The sequence below is a fragment of the Xiphias gladius genome, chromosome 7 (genome assembly GCF_016859285.1).
Source record: "Xiphias gladius isolate SHS-SW01 ecotype Sanya breed wild chromosome 7, ASM1685928v1, whole genome shotgun sequence".
Lineage (NCBI taxonomy): Eukaryota > Metazoa > Chordata > Actinopteri > Istiophoriformes > Xiphiidae > Xiphias > Xiphias gladius.
This window is the reverse complement of record NC_053406.1, coordinates 14,919,373-14,936,742: the sequence shown is the minus strand read 5'-3', so window position 1 is coordinate 14,936,742 and position 17,370 is coordinate 14,919,373. Positions and strand designations below refer to the sequence as shown.

The window sequence follows — 17,370 nt, the reverse complement described above, 5'->3', positions numbered from 1 at the left end:
TTATGTGTAGAAAATTCTAGACTGGTGGTCTATCCCAAAAAATCTTGACCCGAGGTTTGTGACCCCCGGGCATTGTTTTTAACAGTATATGCGTACTGGATAAGCAAATGCACAGTCACGTGTTTGGGGATTTTTTGACTGAGGAGTTGTGTATGCCACTTCATATGAAGCTTCCTGTACTTTTGAAGGTACGGTAGTTTGCCTGTCTGTCTTTTGAATAAACAGCTTCTTCTTCGTCTGACTCCACAGGTTTATCACTGTGGTTTTTATTTTATTTTTTTCTTTCTTTAAAAGCCCTGATAACCTTTTTCTCAATCAGCTTCTTATTATGAGTCACAAGGTCATACATGAACACAACTTCCTGTTTAAAGTTAGAACAGTTTTGATCAATTGATGTGAGATTTCTGTATTTTTCCTGTCCTCCTTTCTTTTCTGGCTGATTTCTAAGTAGGTGGGGCTCAGTTTGAAAAAGGCGATGTCACATATTTCATTCACCAATGTTTAGCAATATCAATAGATATATTATAAATCAAAATGTGATAACAGTTTTGGTAGTGTTTTCCGTTTTGGGGTTTTTTGGTTTTTTTACACTGGCAGATCAATCAATAATGAAAATAATTGTTAGTTGCAGACCTCATTGTAGTTTTATTTTGTGTTGCACCTCTTGCTTGAACTTTGAGTGCAGGGTGGACAGAAAGGTGTTTTTTGTTTTTATTTTTTTGATTAGCCAGCACTCCATGTTATTAGTGGTAGTGGTAAGTTAGCAAAATAGTAGGTCACAGATTTATGTTTCGCTCTTTTAATCAGGGCAGACCCGTTGCTCTCACGCACCACATCCAATATTTGCCCCCTCTCATATCTTTACATTCACTCAGCCATACAACTTGAGATAAGCACAATTTTTTTTTCATTTGAAGTAAAGAAAAAAAAAAAAAGACTTGAACTTAAGCTGACCTCAGTTTGCCCTGCTTTAAGAGAATGTATGTTTGCCTTATTTTTAGTTCATTCTGAACTCCGCTTTAGATCACAGTGGGATTGGCTGAACTGGGTGGCATTGGTTATATGTAGCCCCACGTCACAGAGCTGCAGCATACTGATGGTTGCCCATGGAAAATTTGTAGACAGATCTGAATCAGTTGCTCCTTGAGTACTTGTAAAATCCAGCCAGGCATTGGCCTTTTCAGATCACAGAACTTCAGTGCATATTTTTCCCATAGGAACTGTGGCTCCATGTGAGAGTCTTCAAACATCTCATTAGCATTTGCTGGTGAATTAGAAATGAAATCAAATAGTGAGTTTGAAGAGAGGACTTTATAAGCTTGAAGTCTTAAGTAGCCTCCATGAATGTTTCAAGTTCAGAGATAAGGGGAGTAGATAAGTGTATTCATAAGACATTAAACTAACCTAGATGTGGAAATTAAAGCTTTGACTGAGGAGAGATTAATTCCAAACATAATATTGAGGGAGAGGATAACTGTCTTCATATGATTACGTTGTAAATGAAAGTAGAGCAGGAGGGGGTCTAACTTAGATAAAAGCATGCAGTAGAAAGAGGTTGACAGGAGAATAGATGAGGCTGCAGCTTTAAGGCTCAGTAGGCCAGTAGGGCCAGGAAGCAGAAGAAACCGAGGAGGACCTCCTGCTGAGATGATAGCTGCTGAAGAAAACACACGGAAATACAGTGTCACACATGCCTGCTTTTTCCTGAAGTGACACTGGAAAGCGTTCACGACTATGGCTGCAAGAGCTCTTAAGGGAAATGCAGAGAGTAGTCGAAGGTCTCATTTTCCACACTGCATCACTGATGAGGCTAGCCCTGACTTCAAAGACATACAGTTGTTGCATCTGCCTTCAAGTCTTTGCCGTAGATTTTAAGTGGGCAGCGCAGTAAAAGATTAGACATCAAGCTACAAGCATGTTCTCTGTTTGAGGATCATCTACTGCTGAGAGAGTATAAATGTAACACTTTATCGCAGTTTGTGAGCGTTGCATTTTCTCTTTCAGATTCTTGTCTGCTCCCTCTGAGGTTAGCTATCATTCTAACAAGCGCTGGTCTATTTTGGCAGGGTCTCAACGTACACTAATCTTATTCATCTTTCTTCAGTCACTGTCCTCCTTCCTCATTCACTCTTTCCACTCCCCCTTCTCTACACTCACAGTGTGCATAGTGTAGTGTGGGGCAGCTGCAGTGTAGCCACGCTTTCAGTGCTGTCTCTCTCGTGCATGTCAATTCACCCTGCCCAATAGCAAAGCACAATCTCGCTCTGTGCTAACTCGTAAATCATGGCTTTCTCAGCACAGCACATCTAATGCTGTGATGGGGTGCAGGGGTATGGTGACATTGTGCCTCTTCATTCTCTTATTTCCTAGTCTTCTTTTTTTGTACCATCCCTTCTCACTTTTGTTTTCCTCAATTATACTCCTCTCCTCATCTTCCTTTAATTATTTTTTTTACTCTCCCACTCTTTTAGCCCTTTCCTCTCCTCTGTGCTTGTCGACCACCAGAGCAGTATACTAGGATGTACAAGTCTGACTCTCACTCTCATCACTTTGTGATTTTGTATGTGTGTGTCATTGAGCACTATTATGTTGTCTCCATGGACCTGTGACTATTTCTGTATTGTGGAAGCAGCTAAGGACAATTTACAGTGGGAGAAAACACCAAGCAAAAACCCAGCATAGAGTAAAATGTCTTTATTTCAACCCTCAAGCCTCCTCTGTTAACTAACATCTGTCTTACAGCATATTTTACAAACTGTAACCTGTTGTTCTTATGGAAGTGTACAATCTACTTTCAAATCTTTTTTTTTTTTTTTTTTTTAAAAGAGGTGAAACTAAGCGAGTTCACGTTGCCTACTCACGTGTGTGTCAGAACTAACGTGCAGAGTAACTGAGTTTGCCTTGTGGAAAAATAAGTAAAAACAAATTTAGTGTTACTTTGCATAAGCTTGTCACATTGTTTTTGTTAGTTTTTTTTAACAAGTAGGAAACCTAATCACTTCCACATTGAAAATGTGCAGTAATTCTCTACACCAAGGCTAAACTAATACTATCCAGAAGATCAATAACTTCTACAACCACCACCAATTATTTTATCCAACAATGGTGGCAAAAGACCTACATGCATGACCCTGGCCTTGTTTTGTCATGTTGATACGGGTAAAATAAACTTGACACAGTCTGAACTTCTTCCCAAAGCTTTCAGTGGAACGTGAGTAAAATGTAATATCTCGGAGAACAACGTCAACTGTGAAAGTTAGATGGCACTAGTGTAAAGACCAATTCCCTCCTGAGGGAAATGAAGAAACCAACTAACAAGCAGATGAGAGAAGATGGATGTAATCAGAAAACATACACAAGGAGAGAGGATCCCATGTTTAACTAGAGTCATCTTTTTTTATTTTCTGATGTTTTTCACATTTAGCATCACTTATTTTCATCTTTAGATTAGATATGTTTTGGAAAGCAAATGTAAAAATAAGGGTTAAAAATCTAATTAAACATAACATATAATTCATATTTGCGTGCGGTAATTTTTAGGAAGTTCATTTTTTATGTCACTGACAGTCTGCCACATCGCATCTCTGCATTTTTTGCATTGCCACAGATGGCTAAGCCAACAATAATGCTAAACAGATTACTATTTATTGTTCACTGAGAGAGTTACATGTTTGATGCATATTTGAATACGGAAAATATTTACATACTTTTTCCATTTCACTTTAAGAGAAAAAGTTGCTTCATACCCTTATGATCATGTAAACTAACCAACCAGCAGAACATATTGTATTGTCACTTTTCCCTGTATTTTTTAGGTTTTGTTCTTTTTTCTGAAAATGCAAACCTTGTGCAGAAGTCTCTAGCAAGCAAAATATATGTAGGTTTCAGTGAACATCATTAATACGTCTAACACTTTCCTGCTAAACATTCTCAAATATCAGGATTAGGATTTTTCTCGCTGAGACCAAAGAAAATTTTCCTGCCTCAGCAGGACAATAAAGTTATTCTATTCTATTCTATTCTAATCTATTGATATACCCAGTCAATAATACACACAGTATATTCTGTGTCATCTGATTGAAATCAACACATGCAATGCTAATGAATTACCAATGTTGCTCTGCATTTGGCTGTTGAAGCTGTTATATGGTCTGATGATGCTGGAACCACAGTACAATGATAAAGACATGAAATCTCACACACTCTCCTCTACTTTTGACTTTGACAGGCGGAACCTCACTAAGCTGTCGTTAATCTTCAGCCACATGCTGGCTGAGCTGAAGGCCATCTTCCCCAATGGTCTGTTTCAGGGTGACAACTTCCGCATCACCAAGGCAGATGCTGCAGAGTTCTGGAGGCGCGCCTTCGGGGACAAGTGAGTCCAATTATGTATTACTTTGCACATAGAATATTATATTTATCCAGTAGTTCCACAATGGCATCCTGGAGCCCTGTGGGGTCCCTTACAGATTGTTCCCAAGAAGATGAGTTGAATTCGCCGCTTAATTAGACGTTAATACAGTGAGAAAATTTGTAAGTGGCATCACAGAGCAATAGTTTTAGTCTCCTTGCTCTTTTTTCACAGTAGTTACAGAAAAATAAATATATTCTCCTGAGGCAAATGTTGGGTTATTGAATGAAGAGGTCTGTTGACTAAAACCTGTCTTTTTTGGGGGTCTTTGATATGTAAATGTGGGAGCCCATGTACTATACCATCACAAATATCTTAGTTGTCGGATTGAAACAGAATGCAATACAAAAAAAAAGCCATGTGGAACTACAAGGACATTTTAATCACTGGTTTTTCCCAATACCACGTCATAATAAATGAATTTCCCCTATTTATCAGATAACTGTGTGGTTTATGTATCTTACATCTACAACAGGAACTGACCAAAAACTATTATCACCATATAGGACAGCTAAGTTCTGTATTTTGTAGATGTTGCCATGAGTCCGTAGAAATATATCAGTTAGGCCTTTCTTTTTTTAAATGATCATATCAGGTCATCTTTCATGACGACTGACCCTCAACAGTCTGTGCACAAAGTAGCATTTCATCTTTATCGCGTATGAACCATTAGAAATTAACTTCTGGATGGCAAATGCAGTTCATATCTGTATTTAGAAGTTTTGCTGGTGTATGAGATGCAGGTACTGTGCAGAGACTAAATTACTCAGGATGCCCACAAGAATCAATTAACAGGCCAGGAAACCTAAAGTTAAAATCAAGACTGTCACCGCACCTTTATGTTCCAAGGGAACGCCACAAGGCAGCATGCAAGTATTCTACCCTCAACACTCATTATTTAGGATGTCTTGATGTTTGATTTCAGTTTTTGTAAGGGGATGTCATCATCTGTTTTGTTTGTGTCCTGTGTGTTACAGGACCATCGTGCCTTGGAAGGTGTTCCGTCAGTCTCTTCATGAGTTTCATCCCATCAGCTCCGGACTGGAGGCCATGGCCCTCAAGTCCACCATTGACCTCACCTGCAATGACTACATATCTGTCTTTGAGTTTGACATCTTCACCAGGCTATTTCAGGTAGTGGACACACACACACACACACACACACACACTCCTGCACACACTGTACCTCTCTGCTTGTGTTATAATTTCCTTGTGAATTAATGAGAAGAAATGTGCAAAGGAAGAGAGTGACAGAGAAGACAGAGAGAGAGTAATTCATAGCAGCCTGTTACCCTTGGTGAAGGAAACAAAATTCATTTGAGCTGCACATAATGAATTTAAACTAATATGCCACATCTTTTTTCGGCTAACTCTATCAGCTTGTTAGCAGGATGCCTGCTGACATATTCACACTGTCAGATGGGACTGAAGAATTGAAACATTCCTTCACTCTGCTCACCCAGTACAGATAAAGATGTTTGACAATTATTTTGTCCTTTTTAAGGGGTGCCTGCTTCACAAGGCCTAATAGGTCTGTTTTCTTTTTTCCAGCTAGAGTCACACTGAGAGAATTCTCAAGAACAGTCATCATTATATATGCTCCCCTAAGGTTGTACTGTCCTACTGCTAGATGAATAATAAACAGCAAGGATGAAAATTTGTGGAATAATTCCCTAGACAGGAGTCTAAGCAAGCATGCACTTACATTGTCAGTTTATGAGCTGTTTTACTTTGCCAAACCCTGACTCAACTTTGTAATTGATAGACCACACTAGCAGCACTAGAAGTTGTGGTGAGGTAAAGGGATAAATGCAACCAACCATTTATATTTTGCAATCATATACACAAGACAGCAGGAAATAGCCCATTTGGTTTATTTTTTTTCTTTTTCATCAGCATAGAACGCAGCAGCAGGAGAACAGATGGCAGATAAAAAGAAAAAATAGAAAGGATAGAGGAAGGCGAGGGCAGAGGGCAGGTTTATCAGGCATCATCTTCAGAGTTTTATAGTATTTAGTGCAAGCATTTTGTATCAGCGTTGTAATTAACACAGTACCAAATGAAAACCATTGACATTTTATAGCATCTCATATGTAAACCTAACTCATGGTGTTTAATTTTCATTATCAAAAACCTCCTGCATCATATCTCGTGTGCATTAGTATATGTTGTTTATTCCCTCAGTGACATTATCCCTGGCTACTTTTATACAGGGCACTGACAGGCTTAATGAAGCCTAAACAGATTACAGACATTTCCTATGACACTCCCTCATACAGAAAAAAGTCCTCCTCTAAATGTCCTCAGACTCAGAAGAGGAAGTGAGCCTGTGGCCATTTTAAGCTCTGTCCTTGACATGCAGCAGACTGGGGTTGATTATGCTGTGTTTTTTATTCCATTAAGAGCCCTTCAAAAAGTGTGCAAAAGTATACGTAACCAACATCAGATTTTAGTTTGGGCAAATATGGCGAAGCTACAGGAGGACAGGACAGTCCCTCTTTGTCTTTTAGCCTTATAAAAAAGGTGCTTTCACACACCAGAAAGACTGGTGAGAGCAACTGCCGAACCTCCTACTCACTATTGCTCTCAGTCAGTGTGCTATAGAGTAGTATGAATTATTTTATATTTTTTGCTCAATTTTCAACCCTTACTATTAGGGAGACTTGACTCTATTTGGGTCATGTAGTCTTAAAAGAAAGAAACACCTGTAAAATTGTCTGTGTTGTGTTACTTACTTTATATAGAGTATGGGAAGCAGTCTGCTAGTGTCCGTTTCACCAGTTGTTTCATCCATGATGCAGTATATTTCTCCATTACTCTACTCATACTGTTATGGCTGTGTTGATTCACTCACACATCCAATGAGTCACTCTCTTCTCTCTCTCTTGTGCGTACGCGTGCGTGCGCGTGCGTGTGTGTCTGTGTGTGTGTTTGTATAGCCTTGGTCGTCCCTGCTGCGGAACTGGAACAGCTTGGCAGTTACTCATCCGGGGTACATGGCCTTCCTCACCTACGATGAGGTCAAAGCACGGTTGCAGAAGTTCATTCACAAGCCTGGCAGGTGAGACATACAGAGACACAAGTATATGTAAACATAGGTATGCACATGGATACGCAACCTGTAATATCACCTAAATCAACGTCCTGTCTGACCACAATTTTAGTAGCATATGTCTGTGCAACACACTTTTATTTCCGTTTTTGGAACTTGATGAGACACATCATGTAACCATGTTCATGTGTTTCCATGGGCAACCATATGGTTGTAGGTTTACTGTAGCTCTCAGGACCTATTTTCATCCCTGCTCGGGAGATTGTGTGTGTGTGTGTTAGTCTGTGTGTGTGTGTGTGTGTGTGTGTGTGTGTGTGTGTGTGTGTGTGTGTGTGTGTGTGTGTGTGTGTGTTTGAATAATCTACATAGTCAAAATTATTGCTGTTACATAAGTGATGAGTGCTTTCACTCTGCATGCGAACACAAACGTAGATGCAAATTTGTTAACGTTTGGTTAATCAATACAATGACAGGCGGCCCAAGTTCAGTCTTGGTTTCACATACCATTTATGCTTGCTGTGTGGGCTTGTTTGTGAAGGTCCCAGGACAGCGTGGCACTGGTACCTAGCATCAATGGTCTGATTGTACACTGAAAGCTGATGTCACTGTTTAGGCCTGGTCCGTGTAGGGCCACGTTGAAATCCAAGCAGTTATTGGCCGATTTGAGAGCAGCATTTTGACACTATGAATTACAGTATACTGTCAGGAGTGATCTGTTTATATTATGGGTACAGCACTCGTTTCATTTCTAAACTAAACATCAAGGCCATTACTAAGACTCCTTTTTTACGCTTGTGCAGCATCACAAATCTTAGTCCTTTTTTGTCAGCGAATCCTAATATATGCATTGGGTCATCTGTGACTAATGTGATGCTCTTGTTTTTTCTGGCCTACATAAATCAATTACCAGTGGTCTCCAGCTTGCCCTGAACACCTCAGCTGGAGTAATAACAAATATGGGCTGCTTTGCACGGATAGTCAATACCCCCTAGAACTGAGTTTTTTAAATTTGGTCATTTCCTGCTACAAATTCAACTTGTACATAGAAACAAGTAGCCAGGAAATTTTCAATACTGTGGTGAGTAGCTCATGTCTTGCCAGACCCATGCGGCCTCTCTTAGCCACTCCTACGTTTCCACTGTCTGTCTCATGGGCACAAGTAGTTCGTTGTACTTTAACATATTGCAAACCAGTTTACCTGACTACGCACAGGTGCATCAGCTAGGTCCCCTCTTCAAGTGCAGCTACTGATGAAGGAACGCCCAACCATGCCACAGCATGCATTCAGTTGATTTTGGCTATTGTCTGTAGAACTTCTAATTTGATGAGCAGTGAGTTTTGATTCCTGTGGATGCATTTCTTCCAACTGATTCTGTCACCCTGTTAAAAGTCCAGTCTACAGAGGATTTTTTTAAAAGTTTCTGCTCTGGATATCAATTATTGTCTACCTTAGTAGGGAATCTCGTACTTAACTTTTTCGATGTATACGTTTTTTAGGTATACAGCATATATAGCTAGATGTGTGTGTGTTCTACTCCTGTATGGTGCTATTTCATCTATACTTGTGAAGTATAATATATAAGTGAAGCCCAATCTCAGGGTGGTTTTGTTTTGTAATGTTAATTGCCTGTTAATGTATGTCAATGGCAATAAAGTAAAAAAAAAAAAAAATCTGTTCTTATGCAAACCATATTAAGTCTTCTTCGGTCAGGTTCAGCGATAACTATGATGATACCTTAACTGTAGCTGATTCCTGTTTTCATACATCTACCCCATTAATATGTGTAATGTACATGTAATATATGTACAATATATAACCTATGCTTTATTTGGCGAATGTATTATTATGTAAATAGCATGTATGTAGAATGCACTTAATTTCATTTGCTTTAATGTGTTTGCTTATCTTTGGATCGGATATCTAATCTTTCGAACTTTTCATGGAAAAGGTCTATTTCCATTTATAGTTAAGCCTACATATTTTCATTTGGACTTATTTTATTTCATAAAGAGTTATGTGCATACTTGAGGACCATGTTTCTTCATGTGCACAGGTTGCAGGAACTATTAGCATTCCCTAATATTTGATCATTTTTTTCATAGTAACAAAATACGCCCCATTTGACACAACTTCAGCATGTCTTCTTTCTCATGTCTCTCTCCCCAGTTACATCTTCCGACTGAGCTGTACACGGCTGGGCCAGTGGGCGATCGGCTACGTGACAGCAGATGGAAACATTCTCCAGACCATTCCCCACAATAAACCCCTCTTCCAGGCCCTCATAGATGGCTTCAGGGAAGGATTGTAAGTTCCCTGGCATTTTGTTTGGCACACTTCTATCTGTCATTTTCTTGGGGGTTTACATCTGGCCCTATCATCTGCCATTTTGTGGCTTGGTCTTGGTCTTCATTTGATGCAGTCTTAATAAATGATATATAAGTCAAACTTCCTGTCATATGCAGGACACTTTTTCACTTTGTCATTTTCTCTCCTCTTCCCACAAAGCATGCATCACTGCATGCTATACAGCTCTGTTTCGCATCCCACAATTGAATCTGCTTTTCAGCTTTAAACCAATCCAGCCATATCATATTGCTTGTTCCCATCATTCCAGTGTTATCATAACCAGAATAGAACTGTTGGTTTCTAATGTGCAGCTCAGTCAGTGGTTTAGCTGGCTGGCGTGAAACTCATCTTTTTATGCCAACGTTGATTCCTTTGTTTAATGAAAGCTATGGTTAGTCTGTCCCAACCTGTAATCAAATGCTGATTTAAACTGAGAAAGCCTATACAGTATATCGCCCGAGTCTACAAAACATTTATCAAATTGGGATTACAGCATCTGACCCATTTGTAAATTAGTCACGTACTGTACATGTATCAACTCAGCGATGGTATCAAAACACGTTGCCAGATTGAATGAATGGATTGAACAGATGTTTCATTACCGCAGCCTGTTAGCTATACATGCAGTATAATCATACTAACTGATGATGATGATAACTTTTAAAGGAAAATGCCTGCAGAAATACCCAGGGGTACTTTAAGGGAACTTCTCTGCGAACCTTCTAAGTTTATGTGCCTCTGTTTCTCCAGCTATTTATTCCCTGATGGCCGGACCCAAAACCCTGACCTGACAGGACTGTGTGAGCCTTCGCCTCAAGACCACATCAAAGTCACACAGGTCAGAGCAGTGTGCTTCTTAGACTGCATCCTCAGTGATTTATGTCTTATACATTCTTATTGGTCTTTGGCCTTTGATTGTAAAAGTCAAATGTTTTTTTTTTGTTTTTGTTTTTTTTGATTGACACACAGTCCAGGAAATATCTCAGTTGAAAAAAATGATGCGACAGTGCAGTGCACGACCAGAAGGAGAAGTAGAAGACATAATAACGCACCCCACAGTTAGTCAAGCTTAACTGGATAATGATTAGATCTAAACAAATAGCACTTCATGTCTTCAAACACGTTTAATAAGCAAGCTTCTAATAAACTGGATTAATTATTTCTGCACAGTGTTTAAAACAAAAACAAACAAACAAAAAAAAACAGATAATGAAGTATACCAGTAAATGCAGAGAAGGTGCACAAAAATTTGCAGCAGTATGAAAGTTTCATGCATGACTTTCTGTAATATTTTAAACAGGATGTTTTGGCTTTAATGTTGAGTCATCTTCTTTTAAGACTGTGACAGTTAACCTCATGTTCCCCAAGTAAAATGTCAGGAAATGACTTTGAGTTAAGTGTAAATAAAGTTTAAAAGAAATGGTGGAATTCCTGAATTAAATTATTTTATAGTTAAAGCAAATTGGTACTTTGTCGGTGCTGACTTTTTCCATTGTCAAGCATGAGAGGAACCCCATATCTGTCCTGGGATGTTAATACAATCATACTGTCATCACATTGAAGGTCTCAACATGTTAAATAAGCAAGATACATTCATGTAAATTTGAAAATACTGTAAAAGAATATCCACCCTGGTATATCCTAAACAGTCTCGTTGGGCTTAAATATCTGCTCAGGGTTTTGTAAATGTTTATGAACAGACTCGTTTTGCCTGAGCTTAGGACTGAAACTAAAAACACGCCCCCACATTTTGACTTCGCTCGAGATCCTTCCAGGCTCTTTCAGAATGATCAAGTGATGTTAGTACCGTATGACGTTACTCTGTGTTTAGGCACTGAGAGCTCATAGTTGTCCCACTCTTTCCCCCTCAGGAGCAATATGAGCTGTACTGTGAGATGGGCTCCACTTTCCAGCTGTGTAAGATTTGTGCCGAGAATGACAAGGATGTGAAGATTGAGCCCTGTGGTCATCTCATGTGCACCTCCTGTCTCACTGCCTGGCAGGTACGAGAGTGGGTGGATGGAAGGGGTTTGTGTGGGTTGGTTGTTCCAAGTTAAGTGTCATAATGCATGTATGTTGAGAGAAGAACTCGCTATTGAAGTGCTCTTCTGTACAGACAAAACAGGCATATAAAAGCTCATAACCTCCTTTCATCTCCGTGTGCTATTTTATCTGACTTTCTGTCTGCGTTTCAGGAGTCAGAAGGTCAGGGAACGGGGTGTCCCTTCTGTCGCTGTGAGATTAAGGGTACGGAACCCATTGTCGTGGATCCTTTTGACCCTAAGGACAACAGCGGGGGCTCCTGCAGGGGCACATTTGGGGCTGAGGGTGCACCATCACCCAATTATGACGATGATGATGACGACAGACTTGAAGATCCCCATCTCATGATGAGCAAACTTGCCTGTACAAAGGTAAGATTATGGAAAGACCTTGACTTAATTGAAACAAAAGTTATCTTGGTTTGCTCAAAGTTTCCAGTCCATTGAGGGACTTTGCTTAGTTGGTTTGATATCCTGGCTTCGCCTCAGGGGTTCCTACTGTCCTCCTCTCTCCTCTGTTTTTCTGAGAGACCCATCTCTGTACAGATGAAACACTCCCTGGTTTGCCCTTTTCACTTTTTGTGTGCTTCAAGCTCATGACTCATATCCAAAGTCTTTCATCTCCATCTTTCATGGTGCCAGGATAGCAGCTTTTATTTTTGCCTCTCAGTATTTGATATGTGGGGTATTCTCCTATCCTACATCTTTTATGCGCCTCTGAGAAGCTCTGTGTGCATTACTCTGCTTATAGAGTAGGTGAATATCTGGGATCACACACACTTTGATGTGGTCCCTGGAATTTCTTTGACTTTGATTGCTGACCCAGTCTCTATCTCATTCTTGACAATCTTTCTTCAAATGCACTTGCACACTGTGAAGTACTTGGCTGTACTTCATAAATATTTTGTGTTGATTTGTGTTAGATTGAAGGGGCTCATGTTGAAACAAAACGTTATATGGACGACCCCCCCCCTCCCCGGTTGAAAAACTGAGGAAAATAAACCTCTGCCATGGGAGGGTGCAGTAAATTTTAAAGGCCTGGTTACTGTTTTACTGACATTTCATGCATTGTAGTGTACTGTATACACTCAGTGGCCACTTTGTGAGGTACACCTGTAAAATCTAATGCAATCCAATACAACAGCTCAGCCATAATTCTTTTACAAAGACAATAATGTCTTGACACTGCCAGAAGGTTTTAATTTAACTATATGTTTTTGATTGAGGTTGTAGTTTGCAGGGCTGTTGAGCCGAACTGTACTGTTCATTTAGAGGGGTTTTTCTAATGCCATACCTACAAACATGAGGGGGAAGACACACATTTCAATATAAATCAGTCCAGCACCACACCACCAATAAACATGACCTCAGTAATAAACACATATTTGAATTAACATCTCTCTGACAGTGTCAACAAAAAGTGAACATCATTACCCTCGTAAATGTAAATTTTGTGGCAGATCAGTTATGTTGGATTGCAATAAATTTTAAGGTGCACCACATAAATTGGTCAGGGAATGTATACATTTGCATTAAATTGGTTTGAAAGAGTTTCTCCACAAATAAGTTGTCAAACCGTGGAAAAACTTGGACTTCAAACGTTTAGTTCATGGACAGAAAACATATAATTAATTTAAATAACTGTTTTGCAAAACAAGAAATACAAAGAGCGCTTGTATTACAGTCTGTACTTGTTCTTTTTCTTTCTTTTAAAAAAAAAAAAAAAAAAAGAATTTCACAAATGCCACGTACAGTATTGTATGTGGGATATTGTAAGAGATAACCTTGGACCTTTCAAAGAGAAATAAGATGAGAACTGTAGTGTTTTTTAATTTTTTTTAATCCATACAGAACACAGCTAGGCTTACATTAAAAAAAAATGTGGCTGGGTAATATTAGTTGCAGTTTAGATTGGCAACAGCATTCATCATGTGTATCATGTACAGAGCAAAAGCTGAGTGTGTTAAAATGTTTCCAAAGTAGCAGAATTTGATCATGTGTCTTGCTCTGCTGTTGTAAATGTGATCCAGGTGGAGCGGCCCCCATCACCCATGTCCATGGCTCCTCAGTCCTCTCTTCCCCCTGTGCCGCCCAGACTAGACCTTCTACCGCACAGACCTCCCAACCCCCCTGGTGCCTCCAGCCCTGGGGTCACCACTAAGGTAGCTGAAAATGCACAACCAAGTTAACATCTTGTTCAGGCAAGAGAGGACGTTAAAATAAAAGTTTGGTCAAGGCATTTCACAGTCACACAACATCCTCAATATGTGATTGATTGTCCAGTTTATGTCTGCAAGTCAGCAGGACATAGTACATAGGAAAATGAGGGGATTTTGTTGCTGTTTATTGTTTTTTGTGTAGATGGAATTCAAACATAATTTTAATGCAAGCTCTACTGCACTACTTGCCATGTTTGTTGTAACATAGAACCCATTTCAGCGTCTCCCCAAAATTTGGTTGCTTCAGCTTTTTCACTACCACCAACTAAACTACTCAAATATTCTGCTTTGCAAGTGGTTCATAGCTTGATTTTTATGGTGCCTCAACAACGTTGAAGCAGAGAGCAAAACCAGACTGAAATTGAAGAATAAGTTCACTTGTAACCCTGCTCTGTTGTTGAAATTATGCTCAGTCCCATTATCCCGTTGACACAAGTAAGGTGTTGAAATGACAGTCGCAATAATCAGTGTATTTTACATTCTGCATGTAAGTCATTTTAGAGTGTATTTGTACTCACTGACACATTCATATTACCACATATTTCTGCTGAAATGTAGATAAATGGAAACTGTGGATAGGAAACTGGAATTGTCTGAATATGAGAAACAACATTTTATCTTGGTTTTATTCATCTAAATTATTTATATTGTTGATTATGATGACAAATGCATACACCCTGGTCCTGTTGCTAGATGAATTATATATTGCAGAAGATAACAGCACAGAGTTTCTTTGATTTCACATCAATATTGTATGTAGTCTGAATGGGCTCCCTCTACCTCTGTTTCGCCTCTTCAGGCAGCATCTCACCACAAAGACAAGCCTCTTCCCCTACCTCCAGCACTAAGGGATCTTCCCCCTCCTCCCCCTCCGGACCGGCCCCACACAGCTGGGACAGCCTCTGATGGACGGCTGCAGAGGCGGCCTTTACCCTGCACTCCCGGGGAGCCCCTTCGAGATAAGCTCCCTCCTACACCTCCAAACCGGCCCCTGGCTGACTGGAACTCTAGGCCTGTTCCCAAGGCCCCCACCTCCTCTTCCTCATCCTCATCCTCATCTTCCTCGTCCTCCCAAGTGTCCAGTCTGGGAGGGGACATTCGAGCAGGTGTCAGGGAACTCTCCAACCGACACTCCCTCCCCTTGGCACTGCCCTCCGCTTTGGACACCCGCTCAGACTCACAGAAGAACAACAGCTCCCTCAGTCTGGATCACCAGCTGGTCAGAGGAACCACAAAACACCTCACACTAAACTACCATTTGGTTTGATGTCTATTCATGTGCTACAGTTACAAGCACACAGTATTCAAATTAGTTGTAATTGTACAAGTGAAACAACTGAAATAATCCAGTATACTCTATACTGTATGTGGATGTGAACTATTGTTTGTTCTTAGCATGGCATTCCTGAGAGATCACTACACAACCACTGTTTGCTCACAATTACAACCGGGACATGAAATAAAAGTGTATTTGTTACCTCTGTTACTATTTCTAAAATCCATGTTGTTCACATGGGTTTGGGAATAATTCGACATCAAGGGAAATACGCTTATTCACTCTGGTGCTGAGAGTTAGATGGAACCAACGTCATATTTATAGTACAAACATGACAGTGGCATCAATCTTATCATCTAACTCTCAGCAAGAAACCAAATAAGCATTTTTCCCAAAATGCAGAACTATTCCTTTAACATGATTGGTATTTGCTTTCTAGATTTTGATTGTGAAAATAATCTTCACTTCAAAAGTTTCTGAGATTTGAGCCTCTGCTTCTTTGCCAGAATTTTGCCGCAGTAGCCGGTCAAGATTATGACAACCCCAAAGTGAAGCCCTCAGCCTCAGCCAACGCCATCTATGCACTGGCAAGCAGGTACATTGTACTGGCGCTATAATGACATTACATCTTTAAAGACAATGATTTTAGTTCACTTGCAGACTATATTCATACAAAGCACATACAACACACATTTTATTTAATTTGGGAAGGTCATTCCTGTCAGAAACTTCAGCCTTCAGTGTTTTAAGTTTTATTAATCCAGTTCTACTATAAATATTGTTGGGTTGTTTGTTCCCAGACCGTCTCCAGCCCTGAGGGCAGTGACAGGAGAGGAGGCACGTGACAATGAGGAGGAGTCGGAGTACATGATTCCCTCCTCTCGCCCTGTCCTGCCCCCCATCACGGCACTATCTGCAGGGGAGACCACACCAGTCCTGAGGCCCCCACAACCTCAGCCTCTATCATCACTCCAGACACAGGCCCACGCCTCCACACTCAGCTCAAGGTATTCTCTTCCAGTAGCACATCAAGAAAAATGACTGTCCTTGGTGATAGTGTTTTGTTAGTAATTGTAGGGTTGTGTATGTCACTGTTATTTTATTAGTGTTGTTTTCTGTTGTAGGCTGGTACTGGCTGAGCTAGAGGATGGACCTCAAATGTATGAAGCTATGTACAACATTCAGGCCAGGTCACAACAAGCCAGAGATTCAGGTATTTGGATTCACTAACCTTTGTACAAACTAGGATTAGCAGGGCGAGGACATTCGAGATAGGCACATTAGTCGCTTTCATATCCTGTTTTAAATTTCTACCTTCAAGCAGACCTTTCTGACTACCATCCTGCAAAGATTTATTCGTGTTATCTGTGCTTTAAAATTAACCCCTAGTGGAACATAACTGACTCTAACTAGAATGTCTGAATATTAGTTTCACTCCAAAAAAAGATCCCCACCATCTGGAAAAAATACACCTACTCTGTTTTGGCACAAATGTGAATTATTTTTCTGTTTACAGTTGTGAGTCATCTGAAGCTGTTTTAGAAGATTTAATGATCTGTGTATATGTATGAAACCAGGCATATGCTGAGGCTCTATTTCACTTTATGTAGTTGTCTGTCTGTCAAATACTGTAGTGCTAACAAATTGTTTTCCAACCATCCAGACTATTCCGAGTTGCCCCCTCTGGCAATGACCAATGGTCCTAGGGACCACACGGCCGAGGACAGGGAAGAAGAAAACGGCTATGACTTCCCTAAACCCCGGCTGCCAATGCCGCCCGCCCGACGGACCCTTTCAGAACTGGGGGGGTCGTCTTCCTCCTCTTCGTCATCCTCCTCATGCTCATCCTCCATGGCTGCTTTCAGTCGCTTTTCTTTAGATTCAGACGCTGGAGCTGCGGCATGTAAGTATACTTAGCCGTGCTGAGTCAGAACTTGTTTGTAACATGTAATATAACTTCACAAAATAATTACAGTGATTGTGATAAATATACAGAGCCTATCATATTTTTGAACATTTGGGT

General features: G+C 40.2%; 1 protein-coding gene across 1 annotated transcript in view; it reads left to right on the top strand.

The window, feature by feature from the left end:
- The window catches only part of cbl (Cbl proto-oncogene, E3 ubiquitin protein ligase), a 41,314-nt gene that overhangs the window by 19,051 nt on the left and 4,893 nt on the right, over positions 1-17,370 (top strand). Inside the window, exons 3-15 of the mRNA XM_040130401.1 lie at positions 4,229-4,375; positions 5,389-5,545; positions 7,351-7,472; positions 9,631-9,768; positions 10,561-10,648; positions 11,682-11,813; positions 12,006-12,224; positions 13,883-14,014; positions 14,871-15,290; positions 15,854-15,942; positions 16,148-16,354; positions 16,472-16,560; positions 17,011-17,250. Of these exons, the coding sequence (XP_039986335.1) occupies positions 4,229-4,375; positions 5,389-5,545; positions 7,351-7,472; positions 9,631-9,768; positions 10,561-10,648; positions 11,682-11,813; positions 12,006-12,224; positions 13,883-14,014; positions 14,871-15,290; positions 15,854-15,942; positions 16,148-16,354; positions 16,472-16,560; positions 17,011-17,250 (2,180 nt within the window). The remainder of the gene's footprint in view (positions 1-4,228; positions 4,376-5,388; positions 5,546-7,350; positions 7,473-9,630; positions 9,769-10,560; positions 10,649-11,681; positions 11,814-12,005; positions 12,225-13,882; positions 14,015-14,870; positions 15,291-15,853; positions 15,943-16,147; positions 16,355-16,471; positions 16,561-17,010; positions 17,251-17,370) is intronic.